Consider the following 18,541-nt stretch of genomic DNA (forward strand, 5'->3'; position numbering starts at 1 on the left):
CCACACCACTAACAAAAAAAAAAAGTGCTATTTAAAAATGCTTCTATAAAATGACATGGCCAAAATAGTCAAATAAAATACCAAATAATTAAACTGAACATGTACAGTCATTATTCCCAATACTTCAAAGGCAACTGGAAAGTCAGGGTTCTCAAATGGGGGAGTTGAATTTATCCTTGCTCAAAACTGGCTTTAGGGTGCTGCTGTACTTGACAGCTGAACAAAACCAACACTGTTATCAGTGGTAACTGCTGTGATCTACTAAAGACCTTATTTTCTATTATCGCTTATGTAATTTGAGGGAGACATGGGTAATGGGAGATACCCCACAGGACCAGTAAATATTTAAATAATATTTAATAGCTGATCAGAGGCTAAATTACAAACTGGCATTTTGATCATTTTGATGCAGTCTCTTTAGGGAATTAAAACAACACAGCAAATGAAATGTTTCTAGGCAGACTGATTTTTTTTTAAATGCAATAGGATAATTGTCTTTGCACTGTATTTTCACAAGCACTAGTTTTTTGTTTTTTTAAAGGAGAATGACAATCTCTATGTTTATGAAAATGGTTACACATCAAGACTTAAAAAGACTGGGACATGAAAGGGAATCATTTCTTGAAGTTTCCACTTATACTGCTGCAAAAATAATGACGAACGTATATATAAATCTTCTGCAGTGTGAAAGTAGGCAATGGACAAATTTTAAGGTCAGGAGAGACTCTAGAATCTAAGCATAGTGTGTGTAGTTTGGAAGGCATCTAAACGTGTCCTATCCTGAGGCCACAATCTCACGCCTGCAGCTATCAGAAAAGGCCCATGGTCGGGAAGCAGGGCTGCACTGGGTCCTGCTGCCTGTGTGTTCTGAGAGGCAAATGTCCCTCGGGGACTCCACATTGAGTTCCTGCTGAGGAAGGAGGGCTACAGGTGCCTCTACTGCCTACGTCCTCTTTAAGATTCCCTCTAGCCCAGGTGAAGTAAGAAAGGGGCAGGGTTACTGTGAGAGGCTACAGGAAGACTGGAGCCTGGCTGATAAGCAGCTCCTCCCAGGTGATGTCCACGGTTTCTAAAGTTGAGCTTCTGTTTTGTCCTCCTTCCCCCTTTCTACTTTAAATTACATAAAGCCAAAAGGCAGGGCTGACAATTTTAACTGCAATCACAACCTTGCCTTTTCATCTTTTTTTCTCATTGTACAAATGAAATGTATTTTGAGTTCCTTGTAAAGGCTTCCATATTTAAGCAAGAATAGATGGTCTCTCTGAAGATAGAGTTTTTTCTTTCTTTCCAGAGTGTGACAAAGGACACATGAGGGATGCTACCAACTGTGAGTGTGCATATGTTAGGTCACTTGCTTAGGCTAAGTGACATGACCCACAAAATCTCCAGGAAGGGTGGTACTTTACATGCAGCCTTGGAGTTCACTTGTAAAGGAAGCCTGATGTGTGTCCTTTTGTAAAGCAGAGCAGGTTTTTGTAAAGTGGCGAACTCATCTCTTTCGCAGACTTAGATGTCTATATAAAAGCTTTTCTTAGAACACAGCCCACTACTCAGAGGAACTAGATTGACCAAGTGCACTGGGAAAAGGAAAACCACACTTGGTTCTTCATTCACCTCATTCTACTGCACGTTGGAATCAACTCTGGAATCAGGAAGAATACTTCCAACTGTGGGACTGTGGAGCCAGACTGGAAGGACCTCTCAGTATACAAACTGTCACAGAATCCCATCTAACACCAAGCTGTTTTAGTTGTCTTGTTGTAGACTGTAGTGATCTCGGTTTCACAAACAGCATTGTTTCACTTTTGCTCAGAAAAACATTTTAAAAAGTGAGAAACAATACTTGAAATATGATAGTACCAGAATGTCAGAACTCACTGTGTCTTTGTGATTGGTCAGTTCTTATAACTTATGCCCTAGGGCTCGGCATCTGTAATAGCTATGTCAAGACTTCACAGAGAATGACTTCCTATTTAGGCTTGATATTTTCAACCAAGTGCTCTGTGAAAATTCCAGGCCTTCAAACCTGGAACTCAGAAAAAGAATTGCCTCTTTCTGCAGACTTTAAGAACTGTCACCTCTACCTTCCCAAGATGATCAGGCAGGAGCTGCTGGTGGGCATAGCTGAACCACAGTCGGGAAGGGGGTAAGAGGGATGCAGAAAGAGGGTGGAGAGCAGACAGACAGATGAGTGGATAACCTGAAAAATGTTAGCAAAATCTGTGCACTGGAAGTCAACCATCACTCGTTTGGTCTTCTAAGGGAACCCAGTACACGTCAGTCTGTCCGGTTCTCACATCTGGCACTTCTCTGGGCACAGCACCAGAGTGGATGCAATGGGTAAACCAGTCAAACAACGTTCTTATTGGAAGAAAGTCTTTGAGGTGGTGTCACTAAACAGTCAACCCAGGGAGGTTCGTGCTACAGCACTGGTGGTGTGGGAGACACCCCCTCCATTTCCCTCAGGTAGCCTTTGCTGACTGCAAAATAACACGCCAGAGGTGGGACCAGGCAGAACCACAGCTGTGCAAAATGTCTATAGCTGGGGCGATTACAACAATAATGATTTCCATCCAGAGAACAGACCTTTACACATTTTTTCCTTTTAGAGCAGGTATAAATAACAAGTCTTTAAAATGCAAAAACAAAGATAGGCTGCTGGCATATAAAACCTTATTTTGCTATTGAAGAAACACTGAGAAGGAACTGGTTAGCATGCGGCTAAGAGAAAAAGGAAACCCAGGGAGTTTCTAGGAGTTGAGACCACACTATGCTTTGGACATGGATTTCCCTCATTGTGCCTGGCTTTGTATCAGAAGCAGTGAGGGTGAGGATTAGGTGAGGCAGGTCACTATGTCTCTGGTAATTGGGTTCTTTTTCCCTATTTGGAGTTTTCAGACAGGGTCATCCCCAAACTACATTTTCACATGCATATCATTTCATTGGTGTCCTTTAAGAGTTGACAGCCAGGAAGTAACAGGTATCCAAGAGTGAGGCTCCAAATTCCCTTTGAAAAGACAGTCCTACCGGTCACCTAGCCCAATAAACCCAGAGAGAAAAAGGAGCAACTGCAATGATTCCTGCAAAGCTAGTTCTGTCATTCAGTCCTGCCTTCCAAAAGACACATCAGTGACTCTGCAGGTCCCACGGATTGGGCTCACATCCTTTCTCTTGCAGTCTGTGAGAGTATGAAAACAAAAGGTGGCAAGCAACATCAGGGTCCTGGGTGTGCAGGAGTGGCCAAGAGAGCTATCAGCCTTCGGTGTAGACAGAGGAGAGCTGGCTGGGACAGCGGTCCACAGCACTGATCTGCAAGAGGGTGGCGTCTTCAGCCCCGCTGCGGAGAGACTCCCCAAAAAGGCTTGAGGAACTCGAAGGTAAATCATACACTGGAAGAGAAAGAACACAGTAAGTCAGTAACTCCTTCTCCATGCCATACCCACTGAAAGTGCACTACAGTAATGTAGCTCACCAAGTGAAAACTGGGGGCTAAGGAGGCAACCACGCCAGCCTGGGCCCTATGGCGAGTCTGTTCTCAGCGACCTTAGTGAGGGGGGCTGAGTTGCAGGCAGCTGCTAAAATATGACTGCACAAAAGACAGGCTGAGTTGCAGTAAAAGAAAGGTGTTCTAGGGAAGGCTGGGGTTGCCTCAAAAAGAGGTGATGTTACAGTTGAGTCGTAAAAGAGAATGGAATTATCACAGATGGAGAGATTGGGAAATAACATTTCAGAAGGAGCAAACAGAACAAAGACAGGAGAGGCATGTGGGGTCAAGGGTGCTGGCAAAACTCAGGTGAAGAGCATGTAGGGAAAAATGTGTGTGGGCAGGTGTGGAGAGCTGCATCAGGTCTCACTCATGAGGGCTCTGAATGTCATGCTGAAAAGTCGAATTTGTTCTCTAGTCGATCGAAAACTATTTGAACAGGAAAGTGGCATATTTTATCCTTCATTTTGGGGAGGCAATGTTCATGGTAGTATGGAGGGCAGAATGGTGAAGGTGAGGAACCAGGTCAGGGAGACTTCCTGGAAGGTTATGGCCAAAGTCTGGGAGAGATAGGATGACTCCTGAACCAGGGCAGTGGAAGAGGGGCTGAAGGAAGGCTGGAGAGGAAGGTGAAGAGGAGAGACATTTCAGGGGTCATTCAGCAGAATTTGATGCTGTCATGTGCTTGGTCAAGTCTAGCCCAGGTCGGTCACAGGCAGCCCACCTGGTCTCTCCTGTCACTTGACAGGAGTTTCTAAGTCAGACACCCAACACACCTGTAATGCCCGAGTGAGTCGAGAAGGCTCTGTGGAAAACATCAAAACCGGCCTGGCCCACGGATGTAGGGACCAGGCAGTCCTCAAAGGAAGGCACCACACTGCAGGAGCTGACAGGCGGCACAGTTCTCTGGGGATCGGGGTAATGTGGGGGGCAGAACGTCTGCAGCTGCCCATAAAATCCTGGAACACAAGCATGGCATTGAGCTCCTTTGGGCACAAGTTCCAAAGATCATTCCAACCCAACTAGAACCTCACTCAGCCTGGCTTCATATGACCAATGCCTTTAGCTCTTAAGGACACCTGTAAAATCTTCCAAGCAAACATTTGGAATGCATTATTGGCTGAAGCTCTTCTACCTTAGAGGAATTTCCAAGCTTGTTAACATGTAACATTTTTATTATGTGCTTTAGTATCTCAAGTGGGAAGGCTTCCCACCTTCCCTAGACTCCAAAGAGTCCTGGACATTGAAAGCCTGACCTTCAAGGGACGTTCCTACCCTAGAGTCTACCACCAGATTTTGAATGCACCTTCTTTAACGTCCTTTATCCTGTATTTTCTTCTGTTTTCATACTAGTTAAAAACCTGCAAAATATTCTTAGAAGGGCCACTTAAAAATGTATCCACCTATTTGTCTTTCCAATAGAGAAATTGATACACATTTAGATCATATTATCCTGACTAGGTGGACAGCATTTCATAGTTGGATGTACTATGAAATCTTATTCCTTTCAATGCAGTTTTCCTTGGGGTCCTATGAAGTTCTTTTCTATGATGCTCCATACCTTTCATGATGGCTTTGTTTTCTTCTTCCTCCTTGCCTCATAGTAAATTTAAGTCAATAGATTCTTTTCCTGGAGCATAATATGTTTTTTAAAAATGTAATGATGAAATCTTAGTTCCATACTTTATTGGAAGGAGAGTTGTGGCTCTGCTGCTAACTCTCTACATTTCATTGTGTCCGTTTTCTCAACTGTAAAATGTGAATGTCATTTTCTAGGGCTGTTGTGAAGATTAAGTGAGTCATTGGATAAGGAAGTCCACCTGTAATGTTTTAAAGTACTTTATAAATGTCAGTTATTATTGATATCACTATTAATCCCTTTTTCCCCATCAAAAACAGAATAAAGTACCCCAGGATTTCTTCCACAAACACTAACTAATGGAGAATACAGAACAAACCCATGGACTTTGGACCTGTAATCCTGTGTGACTTCCTCTACTAGAACTGCCTCTTCTTGAGATTGGAAAGCTTCACTCCTTATTGAAGAAATGAATTGCCTATCAAAAGAGTAGAGAGGTGCTATTTGAGTTTCTTCTTAGCTCTCTAAATAAAAACAGGGTGAACTGATACAATCTACCATGCTCTCAGCCCTTCTCTTTTCTCATTAGGACCCACAGTGTAGCCTGTGGGAGCATTCCGATCACCCTGGGCTGGGACACTGGAATGTCTATTCTATGGTTATGAATATTGCCAAGAATGTGTGCTTAACTGTTCATAAAGACACATAGTGACCCTCTAGGAATGTATTATCCAAGATAGATCAAATGCAGATTTATGGACAGGGCACATTCATAGCAAAAAACAAAATAATATCCTTTGTAAGCAGACTAGAGTGCACTTTATATAGAATCAACAGAAAAATCCACGTAACGTCTGGAAGAAGATTAAAAGCTTGTTGTTAGTATAGACTAAGAAAATGCCTAAGGAAATTCCATTTCAAGCAAGAAGAAGGAAGAATGAAAAACTATTGTCTCTTTTCCTTTTGGTCCCCAAAGGCATGGTTCTCAATGGACAGGTGGGCCAAAGACCCAAACAGACCACTCATAAATACTCATAATTAATCATCCAATATGAGCAAACGGTAAACTCTCAAGCACATAAAGAAATACAAATTAAAACGGTAAAATGTTACATTCTACCTACGACGTTAGCAAAGATTTCTACAAATCATTCTTAATGCTGAAGCGTGAATGATGAAGGCATTTCTATGTAGTGTTGTAGACACTGCAAGAGAGGACAAGCCTTTTGGAAAACAGTTTGATGACTGGTATCTAGAACCCTAAAAGTGTTCAGGCTATTGGATTAAGGAAATTCACCTCTGAGGAAGTGTCCTGAAAATATATTCTGAAGAACATTAAGAAATTCTGCACAGGGACAGTTATTGCAATGCTAGTGATCAAAACAAAAAAATTTTTCAAAAAGCAAGACATAAAATTGAATACAAAGCCTAGGATTCATTATACGGATGTCTACATTACAGAATAAAGATGGCAAGTTACCACATCTATAGTTGTCTTTGCGTATTTTTCTTCACCTTTCTATTTTTTCTGAATTTCAGCAATGGTGAAGAGCAAGCACTCTGGAGGCAGACCTCCTGGGCTTCACATCCTAGATCAACTAGTAAATTACTTAGCTTCTTGGTGTCTCCGTTTTCTAATTTGTAAAATGAGGTTAATAGTTATTACATCATACTGGGTTCTAAAAATTATTTACCTATTATACAATATAATTTTATAATATAATTAGCATTTATATAATTTAACAATATAAATTATATAGTATATATGTTTGCTAAATAAAAATATAATTATTTTACAATGACAATGTAGTTCTTAAAAGTTTATTAAGGGAAATAAAATTTCCAAAAAGAACTAAGAAGTTATTTAACAATAACCAATGTAAGAAAGGACAAAACAGCAGGTACGTGGCATACCCCCTGTTCCCAGGTGGAATCTTCAGTATTTTTGGCCTTCTGAACACCTGAGCTGTCTATCTTCTTGCTCATGGCTCCTCAGTCCTGCACTAATTGACACATACTAATTTCTTCATTCACCCCACTGGGGGCTCCAAAGAGCAACATGGCTGAGTGGTTTGAAGAAACCTGCAATGTGTGGTTTGTGTAGGCTGATCTTTTACTTTAGTACCTGGGGGCCAGGCACATGTAAACATGGCATACCCATCAGGAGGAAAATGTTAGCATAAACCACCATGATTGGTCTACTAGAAGGCAATGTCTCCTGAGCAAAACAAACAGTATTTGCTTTCTATACCTTACACAAGCTCTGCTCTCATATATGTCACCCATCAATGTCCCGGTAGCACTCCTCAGTATATTACCCTTCTAAGAAAAAAAGATGTTTTTTCACTAAACGACAACTTCACAAATAGGGACATCAATCATTCAGGGACAGTGACAGAGACTTTGGCCTTTTCGTGAAAACCAATTTATTCTCCCTCTCTCTCCTATCTTCTTCTCCCATTTCTAGGAGGGGACAGAGTGTCACATGCTTCTGTCTACAATCAAGTGTTGTGATGTATATGAGTATAAAAGGTTTGTGATGTGGCAAAATATACCTGGGAAAGTTAAATATCAAATCCAACATTCTGGGCTTCATCTCCTAGTCTGGATCTGAGTGAAGAGGGCAGAGCAGACTCTAATTCCTGCTTGTGGGTGTCTTGGCTGTCACAGGAAACTGTCAAAACCAGAATGGCCCCACAACCATGTTTTATCACTCTAACAGCCAACTCAAGAAAAGAAAATCCTCTTCATTAAACCTCTCCCTCCAAGAAGCCAGTGACTAGAGATGCCAAATACACTGGTATGGATGGTTGTGGTCACTCAAAGAGTTTTCACATATTCTCTTCCCAGCCCTATTTCCACAAAACTAATAATTTAAAAATTCCGTTAAGGTCTTGCCACACATACAAACCCAGAGAAGGTCTAACTCATTTTCTGATGAATGGCTCCTGTATTCCAGCGGTTGGATTTCATGTAGCAAATTTGGAAAAGAACACTACTTCTCAGACTCAAAGCAAAATGAGGCAAGATGTTAACACGTTCTGTGGGCATAACACCTGAGAGTGGTGGCAAGGTCAGCCAATCTGTCTGTCAGTCAGTAGTGGCTATCAAGTGCTGGGTAGGGTGCTATTGCCGAGACCAAGGAAACGGGAGATGACATCCTTGTTCTGAGGATAATAGAGTCAGAACACAGGCTTTTATCAATAGCTTAAGAACATGCACATAAATATAAACTGGCAAAAATGTTAGTTGATATTATACGTTTAATTACCGAATCGCCCTCTACTTTAAAAGTTATTTTGCCTTCAAGAATGGAGGAGGGGAAGAACTTGCAGATAAATGTATTCTACCTAAACTGCAGCTCCCAAAGGTCCAGGAGCATCATTCTTCGCTTCTCAGTTTGGGCAAGTTTTTTTTCTTCTAAAAACAAACTTGTTTTTCTAATTATAAACATACTTGAGGCTAACTAGAAACTAGAAAACGCAGACTCAGAATAAACAAAGAAGGCAAAAATTATTTTTATTTCCACAATTCAGAAATGGCCAGCTATATACACACAAAACTGAAATGTTTTATATATTTATCTTTTGTTTTTGCTTCTACTATCATGCGTGAGTTTCTTCACATGTCACTAACATTCATTCTTAGAAGGCTTTGAGTCATGGAGTCACTAGTGTCTCTGTGATGATAGGTTCGAATTAAGAGTTCACATTCCTTTTTGCTAATGATAAAGCAGCCCCATGAAGCTTTGGATTTCCTTCCCAAAGTAGAAAGGGAGTGGGGAAGGTTAGAGGAGAAACGAATCACATGAGTAAATATAATCATAGAAGGACACCCTCTAGGGCTGTGCGATCAAGAGAACTTTCCATGATGATGAAAATGTTCTTTATCTGTGCTGTCCAATACAGTAGCTACATGTGGTTATCACATCCTTGAAATGTTGCTAGTGTGGCCTCAAGAACTGACTTTTAAATTTTATTCAATGTTAATTAATTCAAATTTAAATAGCCACTCATGGCTTATGGTTACTGTACACCTGGCAGCAGAGCTCTAGGGCAATCTGAATTCCCAGGTGTACCAGACTTTGTTTCAAGAGCGTTTCGGATTAAATTCCTGAAAGAAAAATACAAGACCCATTCCAGGTTTAAATAAAGTCACATAAATAATCTTAGATTTCTGGCCTGTAAGATAGAAAGTGTATTAGATTTTTTTTAATACATCTATTTTTTCCCCTGCAAATTTGTCACTTCAATCTTTGTGGAAGGAACCAGAGTATAAATACATTAATAAGAATGGTCCCTCAACTCCCAACCCCTCAAGAAGTTGAGGAGCATTTTAGGCTCAACTGCCAGGGTACTCCAACCCTCCTAGAGGTACCACATTCCCTGCTGGAACAGCAAAAGGAGAAAGAAATGTGTCACCCACTTTCTTCCCTTCAGATTGCAGGCCTAGCTCTGCGTGTACACCAGGGTGGTGATGTGCCCTTGTGGGTCTCCATTTTCCCTACGATATGATGGTAGTGTCAACCCAGAAGGCTCTACCCAACTGCTGAAGAACACGGATGGTGATTAACACCATCAGCCTATACCTCTTCAAGGTGACAAGTCAAGATCTGTGTACTTAAGTTTGTTTATGCAGCAGATGGCCTTGCAAAACAAAATGCTTGTTTTCCTTTACAGTGAGGCTGGGGAAACCACCACCAAACTGTGGACACTAGGAAAAGTGCTAAATGGACAACACTCAGAATCAAGACTGCCCCTTCCCTGCACTAGGCTCAGCCTGGACCATGATGACATCTCATAGGTCCAGAATGTCCACATACAACAACAGGAACCCCTCAAAAACATCAGTCCCCCAGAACTTATCCCACCAGTGTGTGACGTAATCAGGCTTGGTAGGATCCTCTAGGAGGCTCCTTGGAAACAATGCTGGGGTCCCAAGAACCCTTGATATGTCAGATGGGAAAACCCTTTAACTTCCTTGTGATGCAGACTGTATCAATTCAGGGATCCAGGCCAAGTGCTATCGTTTTTCAGCTGCTACCCAACTTTCAGGAGTCATCTATTCCTTTGGCTTCTCAGAAGTAACAGTGACTAATGTGAGTACTTGCCTTTGCTAAAATAATTGTAATTTTGCCAAATGAGGGTGTTAACAGTATCTACTTATAAGGTAACCACAAAGACTAAAGAGGATTAACAGAGACCATCCAATGTAAAGGCTTAGCATGTGCCCAACACACAGTTCACATTCTATGTTGCTTTTACTTTTTCTATTCTTCTAATAACATAAGCATTTCAATTTCTATGCTTTCATTCACTTGACATCTATTTACTAAGCACTTACTCAAGTGTTGGGGATATAGTGGTGAATAAATCCTACTACAGGCCTTTTTGGAGCTTGCATTTTAATGAGAAAGACAACGAACATAAATCAGAAGTCAGGTAACAGAATTTCATACCGCATATGACAATAAAAAGAAAATTTTCTTTAAGGGATAGAGATGCAATTCTCTTTTCTGGAATGCATTCAAGATAGGAAGAATGAAAAGGAACAAACCAGGAAGTTTTGACTGTGGTTCCCTTTGTTTGGCCCTGTCTGCTGATGGCAGGTGTAGTCAGGAGGCCACCCCACAGCTCTGCTGAGAACCAGCCCTAGCAGGCTGATTTTCTGCCTTTGGTGCTAAGCAGTTTGTGCCTACATAGAATAAGCAGATATCAGCAGTAGAGGCAGAGTTGGCAGCCCGTCAGTTTCTTGGTCGTATGGCTGTTTGCTAGCCAAGTGGAAGGAAGGATGTATATTTATGAGCTTTACAGCTCTAATTATTTTTCCACAGAGACTATAATTTTGTGGGTTACTACTTTAGGAAGTGCAGAGATTTTGGCCCCAGTCATGTGATGGCTGCATACGCAAGGACATGGAGAAGCCTAAGGGATGAATGGATGGGCTCAAATCCAGACCACAGGGACAAGGACACAGAAGATGCATGACCCCACTCTCCTCTGCCTCTGCATTTCTTCTTTTCCAACACTCTATGGCTCTTTGTGGATTCCCCTACTCTTTGGGGACGCTTGGCCTGCCATCTTTGAATACTTCCCATAAACCAAGACCAGGGAAAGAAAAAAGGAAAAGCTGGTACATAACCCCTAGGGCAACTTGCTCTTTGGTTTAGGGATAGTGGTGGCATCCCCTAAGATCCAGCAAGACAAGAGCCATATACTGAAGGCCACACCAGGGCTGCTGTCTCCCCCAAATACTAGCAGCTCCACACTTCTGCAACCAACTGCCAACATCTCACCACCATTCATCACTGCCCCCTTTTATATTTCTGCTGCTCCGCTTCTTCTCTTTGCCCCTATATTAAAGGACAATCTCAGCCTTCTGTTTGTTAAGCCAGAGCAAATGAAGGACAGCAAACCTGGCTCTGGAGGACTCCAGCCTACTGTGCAAGTGTTGAAGTTCTGGTCACTTGGAAAAGAACTCACCCTATGTCTTTGGGCTCCTTTACAAGTTGGAATATCCCCACAGAATAGCAACTCTCACCATGCCACATCTACTGTAACTAAAGGCACTGACCTACAACAGGTCTGAAAAGGTGGCTATTTTCAAGCACTGACTTGCACCACATAAGGCCCCTCACACTAAGAGGAGTTGGAGCATGCTTGGTTACATACCTATTAGAACAGTGTTATATGGTAAGGATGTGGAGCAATGGGAACTCATATTCACTACAAAATGGTACAGTTTAGAAGACAGGTTGGCAGTATCTTGCAAAACTAAACATATGCTTACCATAGGATTCAGCAATTGTGTCCTCTTGTATTTCCCCAAAGAGTTTGAAAAACTTATGTCCATATAAAAACCCCAGGCATGGATGTTTATAGCAGCATTATTCATCATTGCCAAAACTCAGAAGCAACCAAGATTTCCTTCGGTAGGCAAAGGAATAAACTGCAGTACATGCAGGCAATGGAATATTATTCAGCACTTAAAAGCAATGACTTATTAAACCATGAAAAACATGGAGAAAATTTTAATTTAAATGCATATTGCTAAGTGAAAGGAGCCAATTTGAAAAGGCTACACACTGCATGACTTCAACTATACAACATTCTGGAAAAGGCAGAACTATAGAGACAGTAAAAGTCCATGGTTTCCACAGGTTGGGGGGTGGGGAAGAGCACAGAGGTAGTGAAACTATTCTGTATAATGTTATCATGGTCAATAGATGACATTATACATTTGTTAAAACTCATAGGCTGTACAATACTAAGAGTGATCCCTAATGTAAACTATGGACTTTAAATATGCTGCGTCATTGTAGGTTTATTGATGGTAACAAATGCACCACTCTGGTGTGGGAAGTTGGTCGTGGAGAGATTGGGTGTGGAGGGCGTTGGGGAGAGGAAGGTGTGAGAACTCCCTGTACTTTCTACCAAATTTTGCTGTGAACCCAAAACGGCTCTAAAAATAGTCTATTAAATGGGTGGGCACGTACAATTTTATATTATGTATCTGTTTTATGCCTTCCCCACCAAAATATGTATTCTATGAAGGGAGACACCCTGTCTGGTTTAATTATTGTATCCATAGCACTGAGACTAGCATCTGGCATGCAGTAAGCATTCAACATGTATTTGTTGACTGAATAAATGTAAGGAAATCTTGGTTACTTTAGTCAGAATTAAACTATAGGCCTTTTACTGATGTGACATCTTTCTTCTTTCCATACACCCTAGTACTTAAGAGAGACCTGGAATCCTCAGCTCTCTGTGGGACTGTGGCTCATCTCTGGCCGACCCACACTTTCTCCTGCTGAGAAGATTCTTTGGTTTCAACTAAGCCTTGGAGTGCAAAGTCAGCGGGTAGAACAAGGGAAGGTTTGCCAAATCCAGGGATTCTGCTTCCTGGTAAATGGAATGGACATGGGAAAGTTGATGACAAAGACAACAGCAAGTATAGAAAGAACCCCTGCTACAAATATGCTTCCACGCAGCCTATGAGTGGGAGATTTACTTGGGTCAGTTAGGTGCTTCCCAGGGATTCAAACGCTCTCTGTCCAGGTTAAAGCTCTCAATCACTAATGACAGTTATGAATTCCCCCATCCAATCACACTAAACAGTCTCTGAAAATACAAATTTTGATGGGAAAGAAAGAAAAGGGACAGAGGAGAAAGAAGATAAACGTCCTCACTCCGCTTGACTTCCTTCATTTCTTCAACACTCAGGCTATTTGTGGAACCCTTACTCTCTGGGGACCCTTGACCTCCTGTGTTAGAAAACCTTCTGTAATCGGTAACAGAGCCAATGAGAAATGAACACATTAGTTTCTGGAAAAGCTCCTAAAGGCCATAAGAATATAGTCTTTGGCCACAGCTGCTCAGCCGAATTCTATGCATTTAAACTTTGAACTCAGAGAACGGCCCAGGGAATCATACACTATCTACATGGTAACTTAGTATTAAAATACCTTAAAAATTTCTTAAGTAGCCTTCTGACGCTTCTGTCCTGTAAGCAGGTACTTCAAATATTCCCATTTTAGACAATGAGATGGAGGCAGAGGAAACGTTGAATATCTTGCCTTTGTAACCAATACTTTGTTTATATGATACCATGTAAATAAAAGTGTAAAATTCATCCAACCATTCTAGTATTTCTAAATACCTAGATACTTGTAATTTTTTGTGGACATAGCCTTTGTCTTAAAACAAATGGGCAGCAGAATGAAAATAGCAATCATACGCTCTCTTACTAAGTCCAGAGCTTTCTCACTGGTGGGTTCCTTGCTTTGGCATTTTGGAAAAATATTTTGTTTAGTGTTATACCACTCAGAATTCTGTGATGAGGAAGGAAAGGAACTAATATTTGCTCAGAGATAGGCATTGCCCCAGGTGTTTTATATAGAAAATCTTCATCATTAAAACAACTTTTTGGTTAAGTAATATTTTCCCCAGTTTATAGCTCCCCCCCTCCAAAGAAAGAGAGAGAAGTTAAAATAACTAAATTTATCCAAATCCTCATAGCTACCATGTTTCAGAATCAGGACTCAAATTTTTAATCTGTTCAGAGACATAGTTCATGTCAGATTACTGGGGCTCAGGCTCATGATCAAATCAGTTTAAACACCATCTTGCCACTTTCATTGAGGTTTCTCACTGCCAGGTTACAGGCAAAGTTACCCAGACTGCATCAATATTTTGGAAAGTATAAATGTTCTCATTAGGGAGAAAAATTAATTAGTAAAATTGATCAAATCACCTAATCACTGAAAAAATTTTATAAATCCTCAAGTGTAGAAACAGATATTTCAGCCATTTATCATGGCCAATTTTCTGATTTAGCCTCGATTTTATTTACATCCATTGCATGAACAACTTGTATTTGGGTCTGAATCCCAGATGACCCATTAACCAATTGCGTGTCTTTGGATGAATGATTTTCTTTCTTGAGCCTCATTTCTTTGAAATTTTATAGGATTTTAGAAAATAATACGTATGATAGTGTTTATAAATGTATTTTGTGCATTCTCTGGCACATAGTAGGCCATATTTCACTTCCGACCACGAGATAAGCTTAGAAATTCAGAGGTTCTGTGCAACACATAAGCAGTTCTTAAGCCATTTTTATCACACAACCTACTACCATTAAGTATAAAATCATGCTCCTCTTAAAAGTAAAATTGCCACAATTTGGTTATTTTTGCCTTGGCTCTTTGTCTTGGCCATCAATACCATCCAGGCCTTCATCTGAGGTAGGACTCTACACTAAGCCTTCTCCTGGAGGAGGTATAAAAACTGACTCTTCATTTTAATACAGAGTCTATAAATGGGGAAGCTGCAGAACAGCTCACAGACTGTGTTAGGAAGACAGATTTTTCTTTGGGCTGAGAACTGAACCAGCTTGCAAAGCACTCAAGCTATTTACGACTGACATTTAAGCAACTACTCTACTAAGAAAGAGGAAGATAATGAAAATAATAACCCTCAAAATTTCACTTAAGCACATTCTTTTTGAAGGAACCCATGACAGTGGTTCAAAAGTTGACCACTGGAGCACCTGCCTGGTCCCTTTGTCCTTGGAGACATGGGGTGTAGTGGGAAGCCTTCTAATTAGAAAAGTCTACCTCGTTCCAAGAAGCAAGGCCATTTTCATCTTAACTCCTGATGCCAGCTTGCAGGCCACAGCAAGGTGCACTCTGAACATGCTGGGTACTTTCTCCACTTGTGCCCCTCACAGCACCACACCTGGTCTATAGCAAGCTGGGAAAAGCACGTATCACCGTGAACCACATTTTGGCCCTTAGGTTTATATGCTCATTTCCAGGGCCTGGGTAGCAGAGGAGGAGGAGGTTCTGCTAGTCACATCTGCAAAAGGTTCAAATGAGGGGATAGGAGTGGGCAGAGCAGGTGGCAAGAAGGGACAATAATAGGAAAAAAAAAAAAAGTGAGAAGGCAGCATGCTTAAAACACTCTTGGTTAAAAGTTGAAATCAATTTTCATTTAAATATTCCCAAACCACCCAAAACCCTAGCGCACGGTGGCCTATGGCTTCCAAATTTTCAAAATGATAAGCTGCCAAAGTAAACTAATTGCAATGTGTCTCAGTAATTGCCATGTGTGGATATATACAGTTATAGTAAAATGGTTCAGTGAGTCCTGATGGTGATAATACACATTTGGAAATTACATAGAGATTTTCAAAACCAAGAAGTCTTGAGGGGTCTGAGATAGACCTGATAGCCAACTCTGCCATGTACTAGCTGTGTGGCTTTGAGGAAACTCTAGCATCTCTGAGCCTATGATTTACAAAGAGAGATAACACTCCAATGGCAGCAGAATCCTCAACATGGGAAGCAACAGCAGCAAAAGGAACAAAGGATTCAGTGCCCAGTTGCCCATGAGTAGCCACCCATATTCCATCACCTGCCAACTACTCGCTATAACGAAAAAATCCTGGACACAAGTAAGGATCAGAATGAAGGGGAGAGGATTTGAATATTCTGTATCTGATGCAGCGTGGAACAAACACTTCACCCAGGTTGGTAAGAGTGTGTTGGTAATTTTTCTATGAGGGGAACTGCTCATTGCTAGGGTACATGTATCCCTACTGGGTGGCTGCAAGGATCAAATGAAATAATAAACATTAAAGTATTTTGCCAACAGTAAAACCCACTAAAAATTCTAGCTCCTACTGTCTCATTATAAGCCTGGTGTTTCGTGTCATCCTCCCTTCTCTGAGTAGAAGGGTCAATCTCCCATAGTAGTATCAGGCACTTTGACATACTCACAATCATTCTTTTGATCAGGGCTACTTGGAACCTCAAACCTAACAAGGAAAGCGTGGTAAAAAAGGAAGATTTAACTCTAAATGTCCTTGTCTTTCCAACTAAGCTTTGCTGTAAGAAAGATCTGGCAGAGAAAAAGACTGAAGACAGGGATTTCATGGGTTACTAAAAGGAAGTGCTGCTGCATCTCAATTCTCTTCAGCCTCCTCCAAGGCCTGCGTGAGCCAGCCGGTTTCTCTACAGCTTTTTAAGACTTCCCCAAGAGATAAAGGGAGGAAGAAACCGGAGAGTCTTTACCTCGAGTCACAGGCAAATTGCTTCCTTTGGGTTCTCTGAGTGGGGAGCCAGGGTGAGACTGCACTGAGCCCTACACTTGGCATCTAGGCCAATGCTTCTCTCCAGCATTGGGGGTTATCAGCTCCTCCTTGGCGTATGTGTTGAACATGCACATTCCTGAGCTCCATGGCCAACTCTGGAGGAAGGGTCTGAATTCTGTATATTTAATTAGGTATTTCTTAAAGCTTGGGAGGCTCTAAGAACATCTTTAGATGATTTACAAACATCTGAAAGTTTTCCAAATGAAATACCTTCTTAACAACAGAAAAGCTCTAATTTCATTTGAAATGGAGAGATGGGGTTCTTCCTATCGGCATCTTTTCCCCTTAGGCAGGCTCCTGGCCCTTTCTGCTAGTCGATGGGGCTCTTAGGGATAAGGCAGATATGGATGCAGATGACTTGCCTGTCTCTCACATGTCAGTTCTTGATCAAGGTGAAATCATGGGACCTCATTTGAATGACTCAGAAGTCTTGGTCTCACTGTTGGTCCCATACTGATCTTGTGGCTTAGACTTCTGTTGTCCAGCTGTAGCCAAACTCCCACGTTACATCTGCTGTACTAAGTAGGTGATTTTTTGCTTCTTCGAATCCAAGTCTGTTATTATACAAATTTCCGGCACTCTGATCTAAAAGTGGGCCCCTATCTCATGCTTGCCAGTAATCCAATGACTCAATTGTTTTTCCCTCCAAACCTCTGCTTCATAGCTGAGTCTGTTATATATGGTTAGGCTTCCCCAAAAACCTACTCTCTAGAACATTATGTTCAGATTACATTTGGGCTTGAAGTAAGTGTACAGCAATCAACATAAGCAGCTTTGAGATAGAGTGGATGTTGTATTTGGGAAACCTGACAAATGCCACTGGATCCCAGAATCTCTCATCTCCATCTGGCTACCAGGAAGCTTGCCTTTGTATCTTGTTAGGCATTCATCCAACAAGTATTTTTTGGCCAGTTTCTATATACCTGTAGTTACTAGGCACTGATACTAATTATGTAAGAGTGATTTATAAAGCATATTGATACATGAATATAGGTACTGCCACTGACTTCATTGATATTGACAACAATATTGCATCAGCCCAGATACAAAGATGCAAAGAATCTTGGGTAATTTTATTTGGCTAACTCAGATTCCCCGAATGATTTTTGCCACAGTGGCAAAGAAATTTAAGAACTTGATTTGGGATGTGTGAGATGAGGTTGGGTTTGGTGATGAATTTAAGAAGGGAGGGTTTGGTTGTCATAGTTAAGTGGTCTAGAACAATACCTGAATGTTTTTGTTTCAATAGACTTGTATCTTGTAAGGTCTAGTTCTCAAAGACCTCACAAAATAAACTAAAGAGTTTAGTCAGAACAACCTGATTAGAGAGGGGAAATTCCTGTAGTCAGAAAGAGCACTGACAATTGTAAGTAAACCAGAAAGAAATTCTAAGGGAGTTGGGATTGCTTTGTAACATGTTGCTGAGCTCAGAGGATGTGAGTGCGGACAGATCAAGCCAGTTCTGGTATTCTATGTTTTCGTTGTTCCGTTTTATAAAGAGTGGCGCCGCTACCAGTGACCCAGATGTTTACTGACATATTTTAAGGACGCTCCATCTACAGCTGTTACATTTTTTTCTTCCATCAATTATTTACCATATTTATAAGGGTAATTCCAGATTAAAATATAAGAAATATAACACATAGGGCCGGGCACGGTGGCTCACGCCTGTAATCCCAGCACTTTGGGAGGCCGAGGCGGGTGGATCACGAGGTCAAGAGATCGAGACCATCCTGGTCAAAATGTTGAAACCCCGTCTCTACTAAAACTACAAAAAATCAGCTGGGCATGGTGGCGCGTGCCTGTAATCCCAACTACTC

At 41.3% G+C, this 18,541-nt stretch overlaps 1 protein-coding gene across 4 annotated transcripts in view; it reads right to left on the reverse strand.

The window, feature by feature from the left end:
• Window positions 1-278: 278 nt before the first annotated feature.
• GLIS3 (GLIS family zinc finger 3) overlaps window positions 279-18,541 on the reverse strand; it is a 501,312-nt gene continuing 483,049 nt past the window's right edge. For all 4 annotated transcript variants that reach the window (XR_005195239.1, XM_037727311.1, XM_037727312.1 and 1 more), the window contains 2 exons: window positions 4,261-4,443; window positions 279-3,389 (listed from right to left, as the gene is read on the reverse strand). Coding sequence is in view for 3 of the 4 variants with exons in the window: in XM_037727311.1 (XP_037583239.1) it covers window positions 3,253-3,389; window positions 4,261-4,443 (320 nt within the window). In the remaining variant the exon portion in view is untranslated. The remainder of the gene's footprint in view (window positions 3,390-4,260; window positions 4,444-18,541) is intronic.

This window comes from Cebus imitator, unplaced genomic scaffold (genome assembly GCF_001604975.1).
Source record: "Cebus imitator isolate Cc_AM_T3 unplaced genomic scaffold, Cebus_imitator-1.0 Scaffold227, whole genome shotgun sequence".
NCBI classification, from domain to species: domain Eukaryota; kingdom Metazoa; phylum Chordata; class Mammalia; order Primates; family Cebidae; genus Cebus; species Cebus imitator.